At 41.7% G+C, this 24,956-nt stretch overlaps 1 protein-coding gene across 1 annotated transcript in view; it reads right to left on the reverse strand.

The window, feature by feature from the left end:
• cadps2 (Ca++-dependent secretion activator 2) overlaps positions 1 to 24,956 on the reverse strand; it is a 232,684-nt gene that overhangs the window by 7,859 nt on the left and 199,869 nt on the right. The window contains exon 25 of the mRNA XM_078256450.1: positions 12,531 to 12,638. Coding sequence (XP_078112576.1) covers positions 12,531 to 12,638 — 108 coding nt within the window. The remainder of the gene's footprint in view (positions 1 to 12,530; positions 12,639 to 24,956) is intronic.

Below are 24,956 nucleotides of genomic sequence, written 5' to 3' on the forward strand. Positions count from 1 at the left end.
AACCATAAACTCTGCTTATGACGGTGGCAAAGGAGCAGAGGAGGAAGTCCGCTGACGTAGTATAAAGGGCCGTCTAGTGAAACTACATCTCTTGCACTTAAAAGTCACTCTTTGATTTTCTTCTCGTGTTTACTGATGTCGGCTCCAGGGAATAACGGCCTGTAAGCTGATTTCCTGGTGGAATCACGGTAGAAGGGTAGAGAATTGGAGTAATATGCTTCTGTAAAAAAAGGATGACTAAGAAAGATGGACTTTTTTTTTTACTTGTTGCCAAGCTACGAGACTCTGGACAGACACTGGTGAGTGGCCGCGCCATGTTGGTTTGAAAGTGCTGGCATCCAGGTAGACTGACGGTGCGTTTATGGCGCAGGGCGTGTGTGATTAAAGGCGGTGATCACTACAAGCTGATGTACATGATCGGGTTAAGGTAAACGGGGTAAATGCCGATCAGTTAAAAAATGCCATAATCGGCTCCGATCCCATAATGTGATCGGGATCGGGACATCCCTAGTCACATACACATACACTTTTTTGTTTTTCTAGGCTTATTTCTCTCAAATATTGTTCACAAATCTGTCTAAATCTGTGTTAGTGACCACTTCTCCTTTGCAGAGATAATCCACCCACCTCACAGGTGTGGCATATCAAGATGCTGATTAGACAGCATGGTTATTGCAGTGGTGTGCCTTAAGGCTGGCCACAATAAAAGGCCACTCTAAAATGTGCAGTTTTACTGTATTGGGGGTGTCCAAAAACCAGTCAGTATCTGGTGTTATGGTTAGGGTTAGGGTTCATCCCTCTCTCTCTCTCAAGACCTGACTGCAGGTCGTCGTAACCGACTTGAGTGGGCAAATGCTCACATTCGATGGCGTCGGGCACTTTGGAGAGGTGTTTTCTTCACGGATGAACCCTAACCCTAAACATCCTTATTTTAACCCAACTGCAATCTTTACCTAAACCCAACCAAGTAGTTTTTTTCAAATACTCAACATTTACAAAGTTTAAAAACTTTTTTTTTTTTTTTTGCCATTCAAAATAAAGAAAAACCTTGATAAGAACAAGCCTACCCTTTAAAGTGGAGCATTACAAAGAGGCAACATATGGCCTTCTGAATGTAAAGGCTCTCTGTATAACAGATCTTCCAGTATGGAGAATGTCACCTCAGACCAACAGTGCACATTCTTCCTCTACGGAAAGCGGCTTCATTCAACCATCCTGAAACATCCTTAAAAAAAACCGTCATTATGTTAATGGGGTTGCAGCAGCTCTCTGAACAAGGACAGTATCTGGTTGTCGCTCTGTGTTCGCCTCCAGAGGAGTTCAGAAGATCAACGTTGGCTTCTGTAACGCATCGCTTCAATCGCGCCGCCGACACTACAACGCGAGGTCAAAGGATGCGCGGCATCCAAACGGCAAAACTCAAAGAGGGTGAAACATTTACTTATTCAAAAGGTACCAATTTACTGCGGAACTCCTGAATGCCGCATGTCAAGGGAAGAGTTCACAGCTCGGCTTTGACCATCAAAGAAGAAAGAAAAAAAAAATCAGGTTCCTTCTTTGTAATTTTTACACCTTTACCACCAACAAGAATGCTCAGGGAAATTGCTCTGACACAGTAATGACACGTAATATTCAGATCTGCAGACTAAATTTCACACTGACAAGAACTGTAATTACCTTCCAATTTAAGAGAGCAAATAAAGTCCAAAGGTTATTTCATGCACTTGACAAAAGCCAAAACACGGCTGTGATCATTCCAGGGTCACGCAAATTGATTACATCTATTGTGGGAGCGACCCCCCCAACCTCTTTCACACTGGTTGCTTAATTATTTCAAAGTAATAAAGCAGTTTTTCATTCAGTGCCAACTAAATGCAAGAGAATGTATGTGGACTTTAAAATGAGGATTCAAGTTTAATCACAGGTCCTGATTTCATTTCTTTTCTGCCCAAAGAACAAACACCGGGGGCCCTATCTTGCACCCAGCGCAGCACTGTGCAAAGCCCGACCGAGTGTCTTTGCTAGTTTAAGACCGACGCAGTTGTCAATTTCCCATCCAGCGCCTACGTTGTTTAAATAGCAAATGCACCTGCACCAATGGTCGTGCTGCGTCAACTGCGTCGGTGTGTTCAGGTGCATTCTGGGCGTATTGCTATCTTGAGGCAGCGGGAAGTGATCGCGCCATTGACCAACAAAAACCTGGTCTAAAGTCAATAGCGCAGCATTTCATTGTTATTTTAACAGCAAATTAGTAAAATGCTACTAGGCTTGTGCACAGCGCGCACACACTATGCTTGTTACACACACAGGGAAGCGCAGCAGCACACACACAAGATTACAAATAAAAATATTAGGGTGCAAATCCGCCATCATAATAGCAATGCTCTAAGGTCCAAACGCGCCTGGCTTTTAAAGGGAATGGGAGATGATCTCTGATTGGTTGATTGCATGTTACACCCAAAACACACCTATGAATTAATGAAGACACCAAGTACAACCCTTTTGAATCATGCGCCTGGCGCACGGACCCTTTCTTCCACCGTTAAACTAGCAAAAGTGGATTCGTCACACGCCCTAAACGCACCTGCGCCAGGCGCTTCATGCTGTGATGACGCTTAGATCGTTGAAACAGGGCCCAGAATATTTGCTCACGGAAAAAAAGAGGCTTACCTTGTGATCTGAAAAAGTCACCAGATGCTCAGAAACTTGGCGTCTTTTCATGAATGTTTTTTGAAACTGAATTTAACGTCCATTATTTTCATATTCCGACTTGCGTTTGTTTTCTGAGCAACAGAAACAGGCACCTGACAGTCCTGGGCCCCGTTTCAGAAAGCAGGTTTAGTGAAAACTCTGAGTTTGTTAACCCTGAGATGAGGGTAACTCTGGGTTTTCTGTTTCAGAAAGAGAGGGAACTTCACCTCAGAGTCAGTTACTATGGTAACTGAGTCTGTGACCCTAACCTGGTCTGGAGCAGGTTTTCTTCAAGAAACCTGGAGTTTCTCTTATTCACCTTAATATTATATTCCTTCAGGAAACTCACCTACGTAAATCTGACCAACTACGTTTAAAAAACCGTGGGTGGGACAAATCTTTCACTCTAGCTTTAATTCTAAAGCAAGAGGAACAGCAATACTAATACACAAGAAAATTAAATGTAACTCCTCTGGTGTTATATCTGATTCACAAGGCCGCTATGTTATAGTCTCTGGGCAGCTTTCCCATACACCTGTTATACTAGTGAACCTGTACGCTCCTAACTGGGATGATGCAGGGTTTGTGCAACAACTTATTTGTCAATTGCCAGATTTTCTGATTTGAGGGGGTGACTTTAACGGTCATGGACCCCAACTTAGACAGATCCAACCCTAAAGTACACACCCTCTCGAAAATGGCCAGTAGATTTTCAAAAGTTTTCGAGCATGCAGCATGTGTGGATCCCTGGCGCTTTTTGAATCCTCAATGCAATTGATTACTTTTTTATTGATAAAAAACTGATTGAGAATTGAGACTGCTCCTTGGAGAAGATTGAATATGGCGCCAGCAACAACTACACTAGTAGTCCTCAGTGGCGCTTTAATACTACATTATTATCAGATGGGAAGTTCTGTAATTTTATCTCTATGGCCATCATTAGCTTTTTGGAAACTAATAGGACAGATTCAGTTTCTCCGTCATTACTTTGGGAAACATTTAAAGCTGTTATTAGAGGGGAAATAATAGCATATATTCCGCCTATCAGAATAGAGAAAGAAAGAAAAAAAAACAACAGTCAATAGATTTAATATTTGATCTAGATAGGACGTGTTCCACTATCACTATATAAAGAGAGAATAGATCTTCAAACTCAGTATAATTTACTATTTACTTCCGAAACAGAGCAACTCTAATCGGCATCACAACATATTTCTCAAGTTGAAGATATGACAGGAAAGCTGACCACAGACCCTCTAAAAATAAATGATATTTTTAAAAATTACTATTTTGATTTGTATAATTCAGAGTCATTTAAAGACGCATCACTTTTCTTGATTTTTTTTTGATAAAATACAAGTTCCTACCCTCTCTGATGATCAAAAAGAGCAATTAGATCAACCGCTGGGCCTTGAAGAGGTTACCTTTGCCATCTCTGCAATGCAGAACGGGAAGGCCCCAGGGCCAGATGGCTTCCCCATTGATTTCTATAAGAAATGCTCTGGTCAGCTAGCCCCCCTGTTGTTAGATATGTTTAACCACTCCTTATCCCAAGGTAAATTGCCAGGATCCCTTACTGAAGCATCTATTACACTTTTGCTGAAACCTGGTAGGGATGCATCTAAATGTGGTTTATACCGACCTGTGTCGCTGTTAAATTCTGATGTTAAAATACTCTCTAAACTGTTAGCGATGCGATTGGAGGCCCCCTTGCCATGCCTGATCTCAACCGACCAGACGGGCTTCATTAGAGGGCGGTATTTATTTTCTAATGTGCGACGTCTTATAAATGTACTTCACAGCCCTTCACCTAATGTACCAGAAGTTGTGGTTTCATTAGACGCAGAAAAAGCATTCGATCGCGTGGAATGGGATTATCTTTTCTTTTTTGGTTACAAACCAGTAACAGCCATTAAAAAGGAGCTCCACAGGATTGCAGGTGAATGAGGTAAACCCTTTGAAATAAAAGATTATGAATTATAATTCTGTTAATGATGGTGCTGCTGAGTGGGATTAGTAGGTGTAGTACTTTTTCGCCCGCAGTATTGCACCTAAATGAAATAGATTATAGGTTCATTACCATTTCACCAGTAATATTAGGCTATAGCCTACTTATGATTAAATATGATACACCATATTGGAATATTTACTCTAGCAGCACTTTTCTCCCACGCAAATTCTCTCTCTTTTGCAGCAGCTGCTGTGTTGTTTTTTTTTAACTCGCTGTATGTGCGCATGAGTATTTCCGCCGACACGTTTGTTTGTGGTTGTTACCACGGTGAATCGTAGTATCATGGCTCCAGCGAGTTAAAACAACACAGCAGCTGCTGCAAAAGAGAGAGAATTTGCGTGGGAGAAAAGTGCTGCTAGAGTAAATGCGTATATTCCAATATAGTGTATACCTCATTCAGCTGCAATCCTGTGGAACTCCTTTTTAATGGCTCTTAATGGTTTGTGGCCAGGGGACACTACAAAAACGTTTAAAACACGTTTCAGAGCGAGTCACACTCTTCTGACGGCGCTTTGCTTTACAGTGGCTTTACTAAAACGCTCCGCATCACCAGTGTTGTAAAGAAAACTGCTGTTTTCAAAACAAAATTATGTGACAGAAATAATGTGCTGGGATGTAGAGCATGTCCACGATGGGTGGCGTTAGTGCTATGAGGACGGATAAGGTTAGGTAGCCTACAGGCTGCATAACAGACTGGGAAGAAAAATGATACCACTCAAATAGGAAGTTATCTGGAAATTAAAATGTCGGGGCCTCAATATCATCTCCCGACATATAACACCCTGCAAAGTAATACAGCTTCTTCATCAACGGGATCGTCGACAAAAGGAAATGCCGTGTTTTTAGAAGAAAAAAAAATGTTTTATAGTCTACCTAACATGGTTAGTAAACCAACACTGATTTTTGTATTCATGCCGATAACAAATGAGAGAGAGCTGTGTGAGAGGGAGGAGACTGAAAGAAGAAAACCTGCTCCAGACCAGGTTAGGGTCACAGACTCAGTTACCATAGTAACTGACTCTGAGGTGAAGTTCCCTCTCTTTCTGAAACAGAAAACCCAGAGTTACCCTCATCTCAGGGTTAACAAACTCAGAGTTTTCACTAAACCTGCTTTCTGAAACGGGGCCCAGCTGGTATAGAAGATGTAAACCTGTAGTTTTATTTTATACATGTTTGCTTTTGGCTGTTGATGATATTAATGCGCTTATATTAATCAGAGTGCCAAAACATTGTCCTTGAAGCTTTTATTGATTCTAATCCAACTTAAAAACAGCCGTTGAAATTCTAGCCCCGTTTGACATGTTAGCTAACGTTAGCTAAAATTAGCTCATGGTAGCTTAGACTGCGGTTAGATTTTTGTAGTATGCAGTTCGGGACTACAAATACAAAAATCTATCTGCTTGTTCAGGTACACATTCAGCCAGTTGGAACAGAAGAACACACCAGAATAGGCCTGTTTAGTAGGCTGTATGTGACGGCCGCATTCCTACTTATAAAATGCAATTCAATGTGGAAGTAATCCAAGTATTCAGAATACGTTACTCAGATTGAGTAACGTAACGGAATACGTTACAAATTACATTTTTGGGCATGTATTCTGTACTCTGTAATGGAATACGTTTTGAAAGTATCCTTCCCAACACTGTATATATATATAAATATGTTGATGTGCATAGACTCTGACTTATCTCTCCTTTTCCTGCTAATCACTGTACCTTGATGAAGTGCAGACAAAGATCATAGAAATTAGCAAAAACAATTTGTTGCACCTAAATTTTAAACATTTTCCAATTTGCGCAGACACATCTTCACTTCGTAAACCAGGAATACAGTATACTTGTGGGGTCCGGACAGCTTTGTGGGGCCAAAATGCTGGACCCAACTCCTTTAAAGGGCTGTTTGAGGGTTAAGACTTGGTTTTAGGATTAGGATTAGGGTTAGAATTAGGTTCTGGTCGGGTGAGGGTAAGGGTTAAGGTTAGGCATTTAGTTGTGATGGTTAAGGTTAGGGTAAGGGGCTAGGGAATGCATTATGTCAATGACGGGTCCCCACAAAGATAGTGAAACGCACTGTGTGTGTGTGTGTGTGTGTGTGTGTGTGTGTGTGTGTGTGTTCCCGCATGATGGAAAGGTATCAGATGTTTGTTGGGTGACCATACAGATCGTTTTAATTGATTGTTGGAGCAGACCATGCGAGAACATTTTCTGTGTGAACAGATAATAAAGATTGATCTTATCTTATCTTAATGTGCTGTGTGACTGTATTATTCGATTTTATTCTTATCTGTGGACGTGTGGAAAACTCAGGAGGACAGATCTGGCCATTCCAGCTTCAATATTGTTCTCATTTCTAATCCTCCCTACCGCCTTCATCATTTCCTCCTCCTCTCGCTCCACAGTATTTTTACGCTGGAATTTGAGTCGTATGGTAATCAGCTCGCTGACAATCACCTCACGCTCTGACTTAACAGATGCTTGAGGATGTTGAAATTACTGGATGATATTTGCTGTTCCCTGGATGATTTCTTCTGATTTCCTTCCTCCTCCTCCTCCTCCTCCCCCTCCCCCCTCTCTTCCCCCGCTCAGCAAAAGATTTTTTTGAGTCTCTGGGAGGCAAGTTCCCTCAGAGCGGGTAATCAGCTGCCTAACGTTCGCCTCGCGAGACGCGTTAACTGTCGTGGAAATTGAGTACGTAGATGCTCCTTAATTGAGCTGATTAGAGGACGTGAGTGAAAACAGATGGAGGGAATATGCGGGGGGAAGGAGGGCGGAGGTCTGCACGGCATTGTGGGTCTGCATTAGTCCTGGCAGAAACTATTTCGACGTGATGAATGGAGGGCGGTTTCCCTGTGGGTGTCACAGTAATTATGGCATTTAAAAATTCAACACATATTCTGATTTTGGCACGAAAAAAGTAGTAATTTCATTTGAGTTGAAAATAATTAACTGTTAAGTCCTAAAATCAATGAGATGAGATTATTTGTATTTGTCTAATTTGTATTACAAACGTTATAATGCCATTTTCTTGATTTGAAGTGCCCAGATCTTCTTCAAGATGCTGACTTTTATTTATAGAAAATAGAAATAAAACAGAAAAAAAATGATGCACTGACGTGAAACCAAAAATGCCCCGGGAAACAAAAGATTTTGTCTTTGAGCTTCTAAAATTGAGTTCTGCAATTGTATTTGCTCAAAAGGAATACCAGTGGGATGAACAAATTATATATATATATATATATATAATCTTTGTCTTTTTCTTAAATCTTGTGCAACGATTGGCTTTACTTTTGTCTTGTGTCAAGACCCTGACACTCATTTTTTTTAAAGAATATTTTTTGGGGCATTTCTGCCTTTAATCACCAGGACTGACATGAAAGGGGAGATTTGAACCCTGGGCCTCTGCGTCGAGTAATAACCCTCTTCATACTGGCGCGCGCTCTACAAAATGGCCACCCGGGCGCCCACACTGACAATCATTTAAAAAAAAAAAAAAAAGGTTGATCTTGTTTTCAAAAGAATAATTCTTGAAGGCTGAATCTGAGATTAAATGACTTTTTGTTAAGAGATCCATATTTATAATTTTTTTTTTTTTTACATTTTTCTTTACAGCATACAGGTTCCTCCTCATCGGATGCTTCATAAAGGTGATCTGGCTGCTAATGTGAAGAGGATGGAGCTGTGTGTGTGTGTGTGTGTGTGTGTGTGTGTGTGTGTGTGTGTGTGAGCGTGTGTGTGCGTATAATACACTCCTCATCCACACAAAGATGTTCCCTGGTGAGCCCTTGTAAACAAATAGACGGACAGGCTCATGTGAGCATGCACACGCACAAAACAAAACCGGGTTTCCAGCTGCATGCTGACGGCCCACATGTTACCTCCCTCTAACAGCCTCTTTCTTCTTCCCTATATATCCGTCTGTGTCGACAAACCTGCTTAAAGAAAAAGGCGCCTTAAATGAATTTGACTTTGACTTGCCCAGACGCACGTAAAACAAGACAAGTGCATACCCATAATGCTCCTGTTGGGAGGCCTGATGCTGCTGTATGAACACAAGCTTTACTTTCTTTGTTGCACACAATCGTTATGTGGATGTGTGTGTGTGAGAGAGAAGTACACGTTGACGGGCTAAGCAGAGACACTTCGAGGCCCCGCCGTCACCTCCTCCTCTGTGCATGACTGGGCGCTTCTGAGCTCCATTAGACTCACCCCTCCCCCATACACACACTCTTAACAAACACACACACACACCCCGCTCTGAACCCTCAGAGGAGGCGGCGGGTGGCAGAAATCCATCGCTCGGCTTCGGGCTGCTAATGTGTACGAAGGTTTGAGCTGCCATGTCCGCTGCATTGACTCGCGGCGGCGAGCTGAGCGTTGTTTGGCAACTCTGCGCTAAAATAGTTTGATAAATCTCAATCCTGGTGGGGGGGGTGGTCGGTAAAGGAAACGGACAGATGGAGGGATGGACACAAGGACGGATAGGTGGAGGTTGAGGAGGGCTGTTTGCAACTCCTGCGGAGCAAGCCGCCAGCTCTCGGTGTTTCCTAAGTGATAAACAGGTCAACAGAAGCAGTCGGTGTTTTCAGCGTCGAAGCGACCTGCTGCTGCTCTCAAACTGGAGAACCAAACCTCACACCAACAGTAAGAACACCTGACTGTGAACTGCGTTTGTAAAGTTTTTTCTTTTTTTTTATCAGCCGAGTGTGCTACGAGCATTTATCTCATGAAAAGATCCGATACAATAAAACCTTATTGTCAAGTGTGTTTCCATCCACCTGGTTTTATGCGCATTTCCAATTCACATACTACCGTATTTTCCGGACTATAAGTCGCATCAGTCAAAAAATGAGTCATGAAGAGGAAAAAAACATATATAATTCGCACTGGACTATAAGTCACATTTATTTAGAAATTTATTTCACAAAATCCAAGACCAAGAACAGACATTTAATCTGGAAAGACAAGTTATTAAACTCCCCAACAGCCCCCAGAACAAGGGGCTGAATACGGTAGGTGTCCTCTATGTTAACGTAACACATTAACAGTTATTAAACTACCCAACAGCCCCCAGAACAAGGGGCTGAATACGGTAGGTGTCCTCTATGTTAACGTAACACATTAACAGTTATTAAACTACCCAACAGCAGCCAGAACAAGGGGGCTGAATACGGTAGGTGTCCTCTATGTTAACGTAACGTAACTGCACTGTTGACGAGCCTCTCCCAGCAGCACGTTGTTCAAGCACCCATCTGTGGACTCCTTCCTCCAGCTCTGGCCGTCTGGATTTCAGCGCGACTAGCTTTCTTTGTTTTCTTCATTGCAGTAAGACTAACCTTTTCTCCAGTCCCTCACAAGTTTCTCTCTCACTCCAAACTTTCGTTCTGCTGCTCGATTACCGTTTTCGGCTGCGTGTTTTACTACCTGCAGTCTCCTGCAGCTTCTTTTCTTTCTCAGTTGTCTTTAGGAGCAGCATATAGTCGTCACAAGCCTAGAGCGCCTCTCGCAGCAGTAGACGGTATTGTTTTCAGCATGAAATAACATTTAAAAACATGTTAAATTATATATATTTTGATATACAAGTCACACCTGACTATATGTTGCAGGACCAGCCAAAGTATGAAAAAAAGTGTGACTTATAGTCCGGAAAATACGGTATATAAAAATCTAAGGGGAAGCCCTTGAAATTCGACAAGAAGTTGAAACGTCACAAACAGGGGTTTTACGATGTAGCTGAGGTTGAAAAGTCGCTGTATTGATTAAAAAAAAATGTGACAAAGTGTAACGGAACGCTGGAAACGGAATAACTGACATACATGAAGGAGGTAAAAACATCCGATGTGTGGAGCGATAAGAAGACTGCAACCTTATTCACATTAACCCAAGACACCAACAGAAATGTGGAGCTCTTTTAACTACGTCCTCTCCACAACAATTACAATTTTGCTCGCTCTGCAGGAGTTGCAAACAGCCCTCCACATCTCCTGTACCGTAACATTAGAAAGCCACTTCTTCTGTATGTTGCCATCTGTTTTTTTCCATATTCAGTAGGGCTGGGTACCGAACTTCGATACTTTTTAGGCACCGACCGAATTGCCTCTAAAGTATCGAGTATCGGAAAATGCCTCGTCATTCAATACCAAATGTCAATACCTAAGAAGTAAATCTCATCAGTGTCAGTGAGCCAATAATAATGCTTCTACCAAGATCTAATAATGCTTGTGATTGGCCAACGTGGCCCCGTCTCTGTGTGTATATATCCGTCCGTGTCGACAAACCTGCTTAAAGAAAAAGGCGCCTTAAGTGAATTTGACTTTGACTTGCCCAGACACACGTAAAACAAGACAATTGCATACCCATAATGCTCCTGTCGGGAGGCCTGATGCTGCTGTATGAACACAAGCTTTACTTTCTTTGTTGCACACAATCGCATACTTATTTTACCTGGTGGCACCTGGGTAGAGCGTGCAGGAGGCAGGACATGACAACCAGTTCTCATTCCGAACTCGTAAAATACGGACGTTTGGACAGTGGTTGTCAGCGTCTGAAGCGACGGAAAAAGCGCCCTTCAGCGTGTTTAGAACGTACCGGGGAGAGCAGCAGCTACACGGGGTTTAGCGAGTAGTATGTAAAGGGGAAATTCCGCGCAGAGAGGTTGGTCGGGCTGGTGGATGGGTCAAATACAGGACTTTTTACCCAGGAGACCGGGGTTCGTGTCCCGCGTGTGTCTTTAACCGTCGTTATTCCCACGTTTAACGGAAGCGTAAGCCCACCCACGACCTTTTCCTAAACTCAACCGTCCCGTTCTTCCCGCAAGTCACGGAAACGTAAGTCAACCCACGACCTTTTCCTTAACCTAACTGCATCAAAAGGGACGCCAATAGTCCCGACCAAGCGCGTTTAGTTAAAGCGCGTTATATGACGCTAAAGTAGACTTTTAGCGTCAATAACAACGCCAAAGGCACCTGACCAAGCGTCCGTATTTTACGAGATGGGAGTGAGAATGTGTTTGACATGACGCGGATTACATCACGGTCCCGTAGCCGGTTCGTAATTTGGTCATAAACAACCATGTCTCTTGCCGTTCCTTGAATTTGTCTGAAGATTTCGTCACCGGCCCTTAACCAACAGAAGTTCCCGAATCTCGTCGTCTCTCCAGTTAGACATTTTTTGTTGCCGTCTTCGTGTAAATCCCCCTTCTTCTCCTTCTTCTTCTTCTTCTTCTTCTTCTTCTTCACCCACAGTTTGTTTTCTTACGGTTTGAAGCCTGCCGTCTTATTAAAATGTCATCAACACGCCCACATACTCGCTGTGAATTATCCGGACAATGAGCTGCTCTGTTCAAACATGGGCTCAGTCGGACATTACGCAGACTTTGTACCTTGTAGCTGGCAGGGTAAAGTCCGTTTAATGCTCAGTCCAACTGAACATTTGCGTTCTCATATACATCTCCTCCAGGTAATTTCTAGTTCAAGTTCAGGTTTTGCAAGTGCATGTGTGAAAGGGACTAAATAAAGTTGTCTGTTACATGCATCTATCACAGTTTTCAGACCGCCTTCCTGTTTCAACTTGGGACATTCTGTACTTTATTTGTATACACACAGTTTGTGTAATTAATGTGCAAATAGGGATTATTACTGACATTTCAGGTGTGCTAAAAAACATTAAAAAATGTTTTTACCTGCGAAGATTGTTTTCGGGGTTTCATACAACATACATCCATGTTATTTTTAGCTAATTTGGTTAAAAGAAACTCATATTTCTGATATTTTAAACTGGGTCAAATTTGACCCGAGGACAACCCAAAGGTTGAAACAAGAATCAGCACTCACTTCAAACACCTTCTCGATGTACAGCTCGTCGTTGACACGGTCTCGGAGGATGTCCTGGTTCTGGCGTATGAAGGTGATGTAGGTGTCGGCCAGATCCATCCCTGGTTTCTGCAGCAGAGAGGACAAACACAGGCCTGAAGACGACTGCAAGAAAGTGGAGGCTGAATATAAAGAACGATGTCAGACATTCACATTCAGTCTGTGGAGCCTGGTGTTGGAAATGTGAACAGGGCTGGTATTCATGTTGCACATCTCACTTCATCCTGGCTGTTCATGACCTGATATCACATGTAATGACCATAGACTGTACAAAATAATGAACGAAGCTTCCGGGTCAATGCGGAAGTGCCTTAAAGCTGCATTCTATCTAATCTACAGCAGGGGGCGACTCCAATGGCTGCAAAAAGAAGTCTGTTTCTATAGAAATCTATGAGAAAATGAGCCTACTTCTCACTTTATTTTATATTAACAATTAACTCAAACATTTTATGTCCTCAATCGCTAGTTTCAAGTCTTCTTCAATACAGCATGATGTTCATTTTGTAAATTATGATCCCATTTATTTTAAAATAGACGATAAAGCAGGGGATACTTTAGGGGCGTGGCTAAACGCCGACCTTTCAATCAGGACAGAGGCTTAGCGATGCTAACCATGGCACTGTGGACATTAAAATAGACCTCAACTTGTTTTTGGGTGTTGTACATGTTTTCATCTTAAATGTTGACCCTCTCACTGTGTGTTTCCATTTCAACAAAGTTAATTGGAACATTTTGGTCGCCTAAACATGTCTTGTTCAGCGTTCAGTAGCACCTTACCAATCAAGCTAACTAGCGCTAGCTGTTAACTTAACTTTGGCAATATTCTGTGTTCTGCTGTACGTGCAGATGAATGGCACCAGTATCCGGAGGTCCGCGTTTACCTGCCAGTAAAACTCTGCCGGATGGCTCGCTTCAGCCGGATTAAAATCTGCAAATTTCCCTCTTTAGCGTTTATCTTAGTGCCGTTGCAACCATAAACAACACTGGCATGGCCACGTTATTCTCCCCAGATCCATCCTCTCGTTCAAAAACCGTCACGTTTGGTTTAAAAAAAACAAGATGGCGACGGCCAAACTGCCAAACTCAAGGCTTAAAAACAGAAGTCCACAAACCAATGGGTGATGTTCCTGCTGCTACGTCCATTATTTGTACAGTCTTTGACCCTACTGACCCCAGTAGAAGCCAATCAGCAGACACATGATGACCCCGGCACACATACAGAACAGTGAATCTTAACATTTAGCATCACTTTTTCATTACAGTGAGATGGAACAGACCCCTGAACAAATGTCAACAGGAAAAACATACAACAATACACAAAGAGTCCTGGCATCACTTTCACTAGCTTCTGTAACTCTACGCAGTCTGTCGATGAGGGCTGTCTTTCATCTGTCTCTGTGTGACAGTGAGACATATTCCTGACCTGACTTCCACACCTCTGAATCACTGCCCACATCACAATCAACCAATCAGAGTTTTGTAGGGGGAATTAAAAAGCAATCCATGCAAGCACTATTCTCTTCAGTCTTCATTAGACAGATGAAAGAGTAGAGGTAGACTAAAAACAGGGAGAGAGAGAGATGGGGGGGGGGGTGTATGAATCAAACCGGGGACTTTTGCAGTTACAGTATGTGATATGTGCTCAAACGTTCGGCTACGAGGCGCACTCCCCCAGCACCATTCTTTGTGTTAGCGTTTTGAAAGAATTAATGAAACTCTAACAACAAGGCAGTTTTCTTCCTCCTCGTGGAGTCTACTGTAAAACTATTTTTGTCAAGTAAATGTCTCATCTTCCTCAGCCTGATGCAGACAAGACAGCTGCTTCTGAGGACAGAGTTGACATAAATCAGAAAAGATTTATAGCCAGGTAAGTAGCACTTACTAGGAATTTGCTCTGGTTTGGTGCATACATAGAAACATATTTAAACATTAATATGAAATAAACAAACAATCAATACAGAAACAAAAACATATCTCATTATGTAACAGAAGGGAAACGGATGGGTGCTTTTAGTAAAATATTAAACACAGCTGATGTGAGTGAATTTCCAGTTAGACTCTTAAGTAATGTGACCAACAACTCTTTTAATGTGCAATTATATTTAGATATAGAATAAAAGCTAGTCTCGCATTGCCAGACCTTCCTCCACAGCGCTGCGGAGGAGGGTCTGGCTAGTCCACACAGCGTTCCAGGATGGGAGAAAAACGTGCTCTGATTTATTCTGGCTTTTCTTTAAACCAATCACAATCGTCTTGGGCGGCGCTCAGCGCCTGACACAATAACGGACCAGAGAAATCCCAGGAAATAAAACGTTGTTGATATAGACTAAATAAAAGCAAAACCTACCTTTAAAGCCTGAAGGTAATTTATCAATTTCTTGCCATACTTTAGAGAACTTTTAACAAAAACTTACATCCTTATATGCAACACACTCATGTGTGCAGTGTTGCTGTGACACACAAACAAACAAAAGCGCCGTAGGAAGCAATCAAGTCACAGTAAGTCATTTAGTTTTTGTTGGAGTTTTACTGTATTTCAAGGCCACTAAAACAGCTCTGTGTTTTGATCAAATCTCTACATGTAGTCTATTAAGTTTTGCGGCACAGTATTGATTAAATTCTGAAAAGAACAAAGACTTCAGAGTCTTATTGAGGCTCCACTGACCTGCAATCACAATTACTGGGGCAACTTAATCTTTTACTTTCGCAGTTCATGTTCATGTTTTTTGGACTTATTCTTGTTCTTATTTTCATTTTAGTTCAAAAGGATTGTTTCTTAACAGTTTTCGTTCATCTGAAGTCTGGTGTCTGGTTACAAATTGATGCCCGCGTCCGCTTCAAGGCACTAGTACTTGCATACGAACGGGCCATGAACGGATCAGGCCCAGCATACATCCAGGACATGGTCTAACCCTACACCCCAACCAGCCCACTCCGCTCTGCATCAGCCAAGCTGCTTGCTGCCCCCTCACAGTGTGGGGCAACTAATCACTCAACGACTGTTTGCTGTCCTGGCTCCTAAATGGTGGAATGAGCTCCCTATTGACATGAGGACAGCTGAAAGTCTACGCATCTTCTGCCAAAGCCTAAAAACACATGTCTACCGACCGCACCTCGGATAAAAAAAAAGAAAAAAAAATATATATATATATATATATTCTTAAAGCTGCAGTTGCATATGGCTCATTGTAGTTTTGCTTATTTAAAGCTAATGTACTTGCACTTACTGTCAAGCAATTCTAATTCTATTCGGTTTACATTCTTGTTTTTTCATAGTCACAGTTAATATTTAATAATGAGCTATTGCACTGTTCAATCCCTGCACTGTTCTCTTTTGCACTACCACCATTGCACACTGTCTACTTTAGCACCTTTAACTCTTTACATTTCTGTGAGTGATTTTTATAACTCCTTAATTTTCTATGAGTAATTTTTATGTATGTGACATATATACGTGTATGTGTTTGTTGTGTTATGGTTGTCTAAGCTACAGGATGCCTAAAACTTCCTTCGGGATGAATAAAGTATCTATCTATCTATCTATCCCTCTATCTATCTCTCTATCTCTCTATCTATCTATCCCTCTATCTATCTCTCTATCCCTCTATCTATCTCTCTATCCCTCTATCTATCTCTCTATCCCTCTATCTATCCCTCTATCCCTCTATCTATCTCTCTATCCCTCTATCTATCTCTCTATCCCTCTATCTATCTATCTATCCCTCTATCTATCCATCTATCTCTCTATCTCTCTATCTATCTATCCCTCTATCTATCTCTCTATCTCTCTATCTCTCTATCCCTCTATCTATCCATCTATCCCTCTATCTATCCCTCTATCTATCTCTCTATCCCTCTCTCTCTCTCTCTCTCTCTCTCTACTTGTTGTCTGGAGTTTGCACCTTCAAGGTTGAAAGCACTTAATTGGAAGTCACTTTGGATGAAAGCGTCAGCTAAATGACGATGTAATGTCATGTAATGTGTCTCAGTGCCTCTAATTACAAATGACAATTGAAATGACTGTTCCCACAATTTACTTAATTGTTGCCTGATCACCTTCATCGCCTTGGTCTCCTCCACAATCTGGCTATGGATTATTTGGATTCAATAACATTTGATTTTGTTGCTGGACTGAGATATGTTAAATATACTTCAGGTTTAAAAAAAACACTTTTGCCTTCAGATGTCAGATGACACAACGTACGAACTAGCTTGTTTCGAGCATACAGTTTAAGCACTAATTTCACAATAAAAATGTATAACATATAAACTGAGTGAACACATTTGAAAATGACAAATTCTGAAAACCAAATAACACGACTGGTTCATGTCCAGTGAATAACCTTAAATGGTACAAAGGTAAGTGGTAAACTGGCCAAAATATAAAAAAAAAAAAAAGGTTTAGGTCACCAAAAACGTGAAAATAATATAAATTTCAAAGTAAACAGGCATTATTCAGGGATAAAGAAATTGTTTAATTTACAGCTGTCCTTGAAAGTGGTAGAATCCGAAAGAGACCCGCGCCAATAACACGAAAGCTGATTGGCTGCAATATAAGTTGCATATTGGTCTCATTTGTAGTCACAATACAGCGAAATTACATTTGGACTAGCGAAAGAAAGAACTACAACACTACAGAATAATAAAAAAAGAGCATTAGGTAGCATGAAATTTTAGACTTTTTTAGACCCCGTGAAAACACTGAACCTCTAAAACGTTCGACCGGTAGTGTATGTATACTTTATTAAATGCATTTCCTCGAACCAACACCTACCAAACTGAATTACTGGTTTACACTAACAACACAGGTTAAGCATCACCTGCTGCTTCCTGGGTGAAAAGAAGAAAAATAAACTACCTTCTGTGCGTTGGGGGTAAGAAGAAGCTTGCGGAGGAAACATTAACTGTGGTGGCAGCGGCGCGGTGGTTTGATGGGCTTGGAGAGGCCAGAGGCAGGAGAAGTGGGTAAAGCCCTGCTCATTCACACTCCCTGTTGTCATGGTAGATTACAACTGTAATGCTTATTGTAATTGCTTTGACATCTTTCACACCCGTTTTCTCTGAGCCGGTGTGCGGTGGCCCCCGGGGGGGTTGTTGTTCTGCTACAGCGCTGCTGAGCATGGCATGTCAGGTCCCCGTGGAAACACAAAGGAAATGGAGCCTCAAGAAACCCAGAAAAACCTTTCGGCTACACTTAAAGGCAAAAGGCAGGTTGGGAGACTGATTATGAATTTGGGTTTGTAACCTTTTTGCGTATCAAAGAAAACACAAGATAAACACAAACTGTCACGTGCTGATGTTTGGAGGCAAGAAAAGTAAGCGGATCTTGACAACATCGCCCAGCGTCACCAACAGAATCAAGTGACTCAATTTAGTTTTTTGGTTTGACAATCGAAGAGGCAACCAGGCAGTTCACTAGTCTCGCATTGCCAGATCTTCCTCCACAGCGCTGCGGAGGAAGGTCTGGCTAGTCCACACAGTATTCCGGGATGGGAGAAAAACGTGCTCTGGTTTATTGGCATTTCTTTAAACCAATCCCAATCGTCTTGGGCGATGCTAAGCCTCAAGCAGAGCCACGGTGCCGCTGCAAAATAGTCTCGGGAAGGAACTTGTTTTGGTGAAACGTGTGTACGTTCAAAGGTTGTTTTAGTCGTGCAACAGAAAACTCAGATTCTGCAGAGATCTGAAGAGCAGTTAACCCTAGTCTTCGTGAAGCAACCGGAGTTTAAAATTAAAACACAAAGAAAGCGGAAGGTAACAGACATCCAAAAGAGGGACATCCGGCGGAATTTCCGGCAGAACCAGAGCAATCCCGGAAGTGGAACGTCGTGGATATAGACTAGGCAGTTCACAGACAGCTCCTGCTCTCAACGCCGTCTTACCACGACAGAAGTGACATCTTGTGATGGAGATGTCTCAGGACAGTTTGTAATCTTCTTTGTACTGATGAACACAAATTGTACTTCTGTCTGCAAGGATATAGGCTTGACATACATTTTGCTTTTCTTGGCTTCTGCACTACCGATAACATTAACCAGAAGATAGTGGCACCACTCTGTCAAATGTTTTGTGATAGAAACTGTCCCAGCAGCTGTTTCAGAGGCCTTGAACAGCAAGTGACAGACTGAGATCAGTCAGAGGTGCTCAGCTGTAATTCAGGCAGACCGCTCGACAAGAAAACCTGCAGATACTAATTTATTAAGTGGGGTCACTCTGCTGCAAGGGGATCTGGGGTGTGTGTGTGTGTGTGTGTGTGTGTGTGTGTGTGTGTGTGGGGGGAAAGGAGGTGTGGTGTGAGTGTGGTCATGTTCAACCAGAGAGAGGCGGGGTCAGGCCCAGTGATTGACAGGCCTGTCAGAATCCCCATAATCCTCTGGAGTGAGAGTCTGGCAGATCGAGGATGATTGTCGAACGACGCTCAGAAATCTTGACGAGAATGAGCCTCACGTTGTGTCTCACTGGGTGAGTTACAGCACTTGTCATGTTGTCCCTGACTGGTTCCAGCAGACACTTCCAGGTCATGTCCACATTCGATACAGATCTACCTCAAAACTGAGTTTGAATGTCAGGAGTTTTCCGTCCACACAGAGCATTTCTAGATCTTTTTTTCAGGAAGTTTTCCATCCACATTAAGGAACCAGAATGGACGTCTGCAGTGGGATGCTGACGATCCCACAATCATGACAATAATGTCAAGATTACTTTGTTTCCAAATAGGTCATATACCCTTGGCTTGTCTGACTGGATCGGCAAATCAATGGAACAAAAGTTCTGCTACTGGGGAAATGTTGCCATTCACTCTGTGAACTCTACTCCAGCATAACACAAATAGGTTTCAACATTAGTAATGCTGTTTAAATAGTAACATTAGATACTTTTTGCCTCTTTTAGGTGGCAGGGGAGAAAATGAGTTGTCCTCAACATGTGTTGTGTTCTGGTTTCAGAATGATGATTTTTTCTTCCAAATGATGTAGGCTACAGATTTGTAAGCATTCTTTTATCTCAAGTGTCTTGAGAAATAGTGCATGTAGCTGCCGTAGATGGGAAAACAAATCGGTCCGGGGGAGCGTTGCCCCGGACCCCCCCAATGTTTACAACTTCTGGCTCCATAACCTTTTCGCTCTTCTCCCAGGTTTTGAATCTTAAAGTGCTTGAGTCTTTCCTCTGGATACCTGTCTGCCAATTCAGGAGTTCCCCTGGACCAAACAAGCCTGAAAAGCATCCTTCACCTAGCCTGTTCTGGCCTGGACTGACCATGGTGTTTGCAGGGCAGGACGGTTTTGCCCAATCACCCCAGAGAGTTACAAAGTATGCAAAAAAAATCCTCTCTAGGACCCTACCAGAGAGTCCAAGAAGACCTGATACTCAGAACTGCGGTTTGTCGCATTGACATGCAACCGCATAAACAGGCTATATTCTCATTTTCCAATGAGCTTAGTCAGAGGCTCCTAATTATCCCCACAAATCCAGTAAAAAGTCCATCATCCGTCAATGAGTTTAACTCCAAAGCGGGAGCTGTGTAAAGCGGTGGACCAGGCTGCAGTACATCTAACGTTTCTTTCCAAGCAGACAGGTGACACTCCACATCCAAGAGATGCATCAGATCACCTAGCGTGACCGTTGGTAAGCCCACATGGCATGTTACTCTGCCGATATGCTGCTTTACGTGTCTATTGTTGAGGGTGCAAATTCCGGAGTTGGAAACTACCTTTTCCCTACCTCTTTGAATTCAAGTAGATACAAACATAGATGGCTGTTGTTTTGTTTGGCTCCTCAAAAGCACTGGAAGCTTTTAATGATACACATTTAACCAGCCAAAGATACAGCGTCATTATGTTGATCAAGTTAAGAAACCTACAAAGCTGTAATTCAAATGTCAACAGTTTTAAAGGCATACAACCTTTTTAAGTGATATTTGTTTACTTAAGACTATGGTTTTGGATTTTGGAACATACAGTACAATAATTCTGACATGTAACTGAAATGTAGGATATTATATATCATTCTGGTCATTTTTTTTTTTTTTTTGGTTTGGGCCTCTCAGTTCAAATTTAGGGGAAATCTTAATCTTCTGGTCTGGTCTGGGAACATATTAATGCTACGGCGTTCCAACTTTGATGCACCGTGCAAAAGCCAGGCCAAAAAAGAAATGATTTTCCCAGTTTAGTGTGGAAGAACTTGACTAACCTGCACAGAGCCTTGACTTCAACCTAATCCAACACTTTCAAACAAGTGCAAGGAGGATGGAGGAGCAAAACAGAGTGAGCTTTTAAAAACGGATCTGATCGGAGTATGGACAGGGTCAAAGCGAGAGAAAAATCTGTTCTACAACATTGTGGATTTTGTGTGTGTGTGTCATTGGCAACATATTACTGCCAGTGTTGTCACTTGAGACATCAATTCCCCCCTTCCATCCCCTCAAGGCTTTGTCTCAATCATTTACCTTTCTTTTCTCTCGTTCTGACGAGGTGACAAAGCAGCATGACAGATCGGAGACACCGGCACAGTTCCAGCCACAGAGATTAAGACTTTAACACGAGAGGAAGAAAAAAAAAACCCTCACATACAAGCAGCTCAGCGCTCTTGTCACGCTCGGCCCTCTGTCTGTTTTGTCTCCTCCACTGTTTCTTCACTTGTAGCCAAACACCAGTAATCCCCTCCGCGCCGGGATAATGGCCGCCTGGTTGCTTGTCAACATTTGACAACAAAAAAATACGGTGAGTGTAAAATTAAGCGGTGTATTTGTTCGGATACAGAGGGAGGGGTAGAGGGGGGAAGAAGAGAGGAGAGGCCCGTTGATAATGAGCAGTTAGCGGAGGAGGGGGAGGAAGGCGGTGAAATGCCAGGTAATTACACGCTGCTACCGTCCTCGTTTCCTGCCCTGGATTCATTTCATTTCTACCAGGTGCACGTTGCGTGTGTACAAATGTGTGTGTTGGCACGTCACAGCAAAAAGTCCCTCTATAATCTAAAATAACTCTGTTTATGATGCTAAAGTACAGGGGAGAACAAATCAAGTTACTGTCCATCCACTGCCAGCAGGATTCAACAATAAGGGTTGCCTGATGGCCCGGGGCAAGTAAAACGCCACGTCGGGCAAGTAAATATAACAACCCAGTTGCCCGTTCGGGCGTCATTGTATCATAAATGATGTTATTGTTCTCATGCCGCCGTCGGAGAACGCTTGTTGAATGATTTGATTTGAATGTGCCATTGGCCAATCAAGAATTGAGTTTGTGCTCGACTCTTGGGATGTTTTTCTCTCTCAAATTTGTAAATGCTTTTGAAACATTTTTTTTTTATTACATTTTTCAATGTTCTTTCCCAAAGCCTTTTTTCAACGCTTTTGATTTTTTTTTTACCCTACGCTTTTTTTCGAAAACAAACAATTTTTATAGGGGCCAGACTTTGGGCGAGTAGAATTACTTTTCACTTGCCCGACCGGACAAGTGAAAAATAACCTTTTGAAAAACGTTTCAGTGGCCAGTGTTTGTTAACTGCTAATACATCAATAAAGACTTCAGCTGCAACTAATGATGTACGTCATTTACTGACAGCATCCATCAGCAGTCATACTGCCTCTTCTATCAGACCAACAGTCTAAAAACCTTCTCTAATACTGAAAATGTTATCATATCAAATTAAGAAAAGCATATTTGAGAAACAGAAACCAGATAATGTTGTAATGTTGTATTTGTGGACGATTGATTGGATGATTTTAGATGAATTTTCAGTTGATTTATTAATTGAACTAGTCAATCATTTAAAATCTGTACGCAGGGTTTCATTTTGCAGTCAATATTGTTTAAGGCCCTGCTTTTTAAATGTGTTTGTTATTTGCAAATAGTTCACTGACGTAAAGAAACATGACATTAAAAACTTGTATAAAACCTCACCTCTGGTAAAATATCATTATTTCACATGTGAACTATAATAGTTCAAATGTAAAATGTTGAAAAGCACATGTGGCCTGTGTGACTTAAAATTATTTTCACATGTGAAATATCTCACAATGACGTCTATGTATCATGTGAATGCATCACATGCAAAATGTCTGAAAATCACATTTTGCTCAAATTAAACAGTTTAACAGCTACTAAAGTGCACATTAACTGAATGTTGTTTAATCAATCGTTTCCTACAGTTTGACAGTGTATGGTGCAACAGCAAAAGAAGACAAATTATCTTTCTATAATCTTTTGGAACGGCAAGTTAAGTTTTCAGATTTAACAACAATTGGTTTTTGGCGGCATTTTTTGCCTTTAGTATACAAAAGTCCCCATGCAGACTCAAACCGGGGATATTATGATCCACAGCCCTTCAGAGTTAGGCAAAGAGTTAGTTAATACGTTTTGATTTGAATATGCTTTCCTGCAGAACTGTGTTGTGTTAAACATGGTGAAGAGCCAGTGATGATGATCACTCCCCCGGTGTTTGTGTTCCTGCTTTGCCAGCGTTGCATATGTTTGATCTGAGCATGTGTGGCTGTCAGTCACTGGAGTCTTGGCTGTGCAGGCGTGAACACGCCCGTCCTGCTGAACACGTGTGAGTCAGTGTGAGAAACACACACTGGAGGACTCCAACCCTTTACAGTATCAGTAATATTAATACTTCATGGCACACTGTACTGAAAGATTTATTTAACCCTCCTGTTGTCCTCGGGTCAAATTTGACCCATTTTCAAAGTTTCTTTATCAGAAATTTGGGATTCTTTCAACCAAATTGTCAAAAAGAGAGCATGGATAGTTCCATACAACACTATTCACAAGTAAAATAAATGATCAGTTCACTATTTTGATTAAATCTGGGTGTTTTATCATTTATATAGCATTTGAAAAAAATTGGTAAAAGAACGTTGAAAAAATTGACAAAAATGTCTAAAAAAGCGTAGAAAAAAAACAACAAAAAATTGTTGCATGGTCGACGGGAAGACAACACAAGGGTTAAATTAAAGTAGATAAAGTATTAAATGTTTAATCCAGGTTTGTCTGGGAGGACATCAATTAGGGCCGACTGGGACTCTTCTAAAACGGGTTTCATGCTTCTTGAGCTCAGCACAGTCGGGGCGGTGTTGACGCTGATATGACGGCGATGTTTAAAATTGCAATAATATCGCATTGTGACTTAAGTATGGTGATGATATTGTATCGTGACATAAGTATCGTGATATCTTATCGTGAAATCGTATCGTGACACAAGTATCGTGATATCGTATTGTGATGATATCGTATCGTGGCATAAGTATTGTGATGATATCGTATCGTGGCATAAGTATCATATCGTGGCATACGTATCGTATCGTGGCATAAGTATTGTGATGATATCGTATCGTGGCATAAGTATTGTGATGATATCGTATCGTGATGATATCGTATCGTGGCATAAGTATTGTGATGATATCGTATCGTGGCATAAGTATCATATCGTGGCATAAGTATTGTGATGATATCGTATCGTGGCATAAGTATCGTATCGTGGCATAAGTATCGTATCGTGGCATAAGTATCGTATCGTGGCATAAGTATCGTATCGTGGCATAAGTATTGTGATGATATCGTATCGTGGCATAAGTATCGTGAGGCCTCTGGTGATTCCCACTCTTAAAAGTCAGGTGATCATCCTTTTATAGTCGTTGAAGATGGAAAGGCAAACAAGAAAGAAAGACAAAGTCTTGTCCTGGTGCAATAACTTTCTACTCTCTAAACTCTCTAAAAGTTCAAACTGAAATGTGTCAAAGTTCCTAAAAAGTTTACAAAAGTCAATATCTCATGTTGAATGTAATTAATTAATAAAAGTATAAGTAACTGGTTGCAGTTCTCAGATAAAAGTAAAAATGTGATAGAAAAAGTATTTCCATCTAAAATAAGAGAAAGAAAAGTCTCCAAAATGTAAACACTCGAGGGCAAAAGCTTCATGTTGTCCTCAGAGGCCCCGCCCCCCCTCGTCATCCCACCTGGACAAGAGGCTTACCTGCGTCAGGTTCCCTCTACACAAAAGACCAAAAAGGCCAAGGTAGCGGTTACATTATAATTTCAGGGGAGGAGGAAGTCTGGACGGGAAGCAGAGAGCATGATGGGATAGGTGGGATGTACCGCGGCGGGGCAGGGGATTAAGGAGGTCGGGTGAGATTGTTGGGCTGCTCTTTATCTCTCAGCTGTTAATGACTGAGTGCCGGATGTTCTCACATCTGTGGTTCAGCAAATGCAACTCGTAAAATACAAAACGCACAACGCAGAAATCATTCCACAAAGGGTACTATTTTGGCATTTAATATACTTATTCTGTAGTCTTAATTAAGTAATTTAGTACATATATCATGAATCATTACTTGTGCCCTTGAATGACTTAATTATGCTTATTTCATTTTATCTTTTCATACAAAATACC

The sequence above is a fragment of the Sander vitreus genome, chromosome 8 (genome assembly GCF_031162955.1).
Source record: "Sander vitreus isolate 19-12246 chromosome 8, sanVit1, whole genome shotgun sequence".
Taxonomy (NCBI): Eukaryota; Metazoa; Chordata; class Actinopteri; order Perciformes; family Percidae; genus Sander; species Sander vitreus.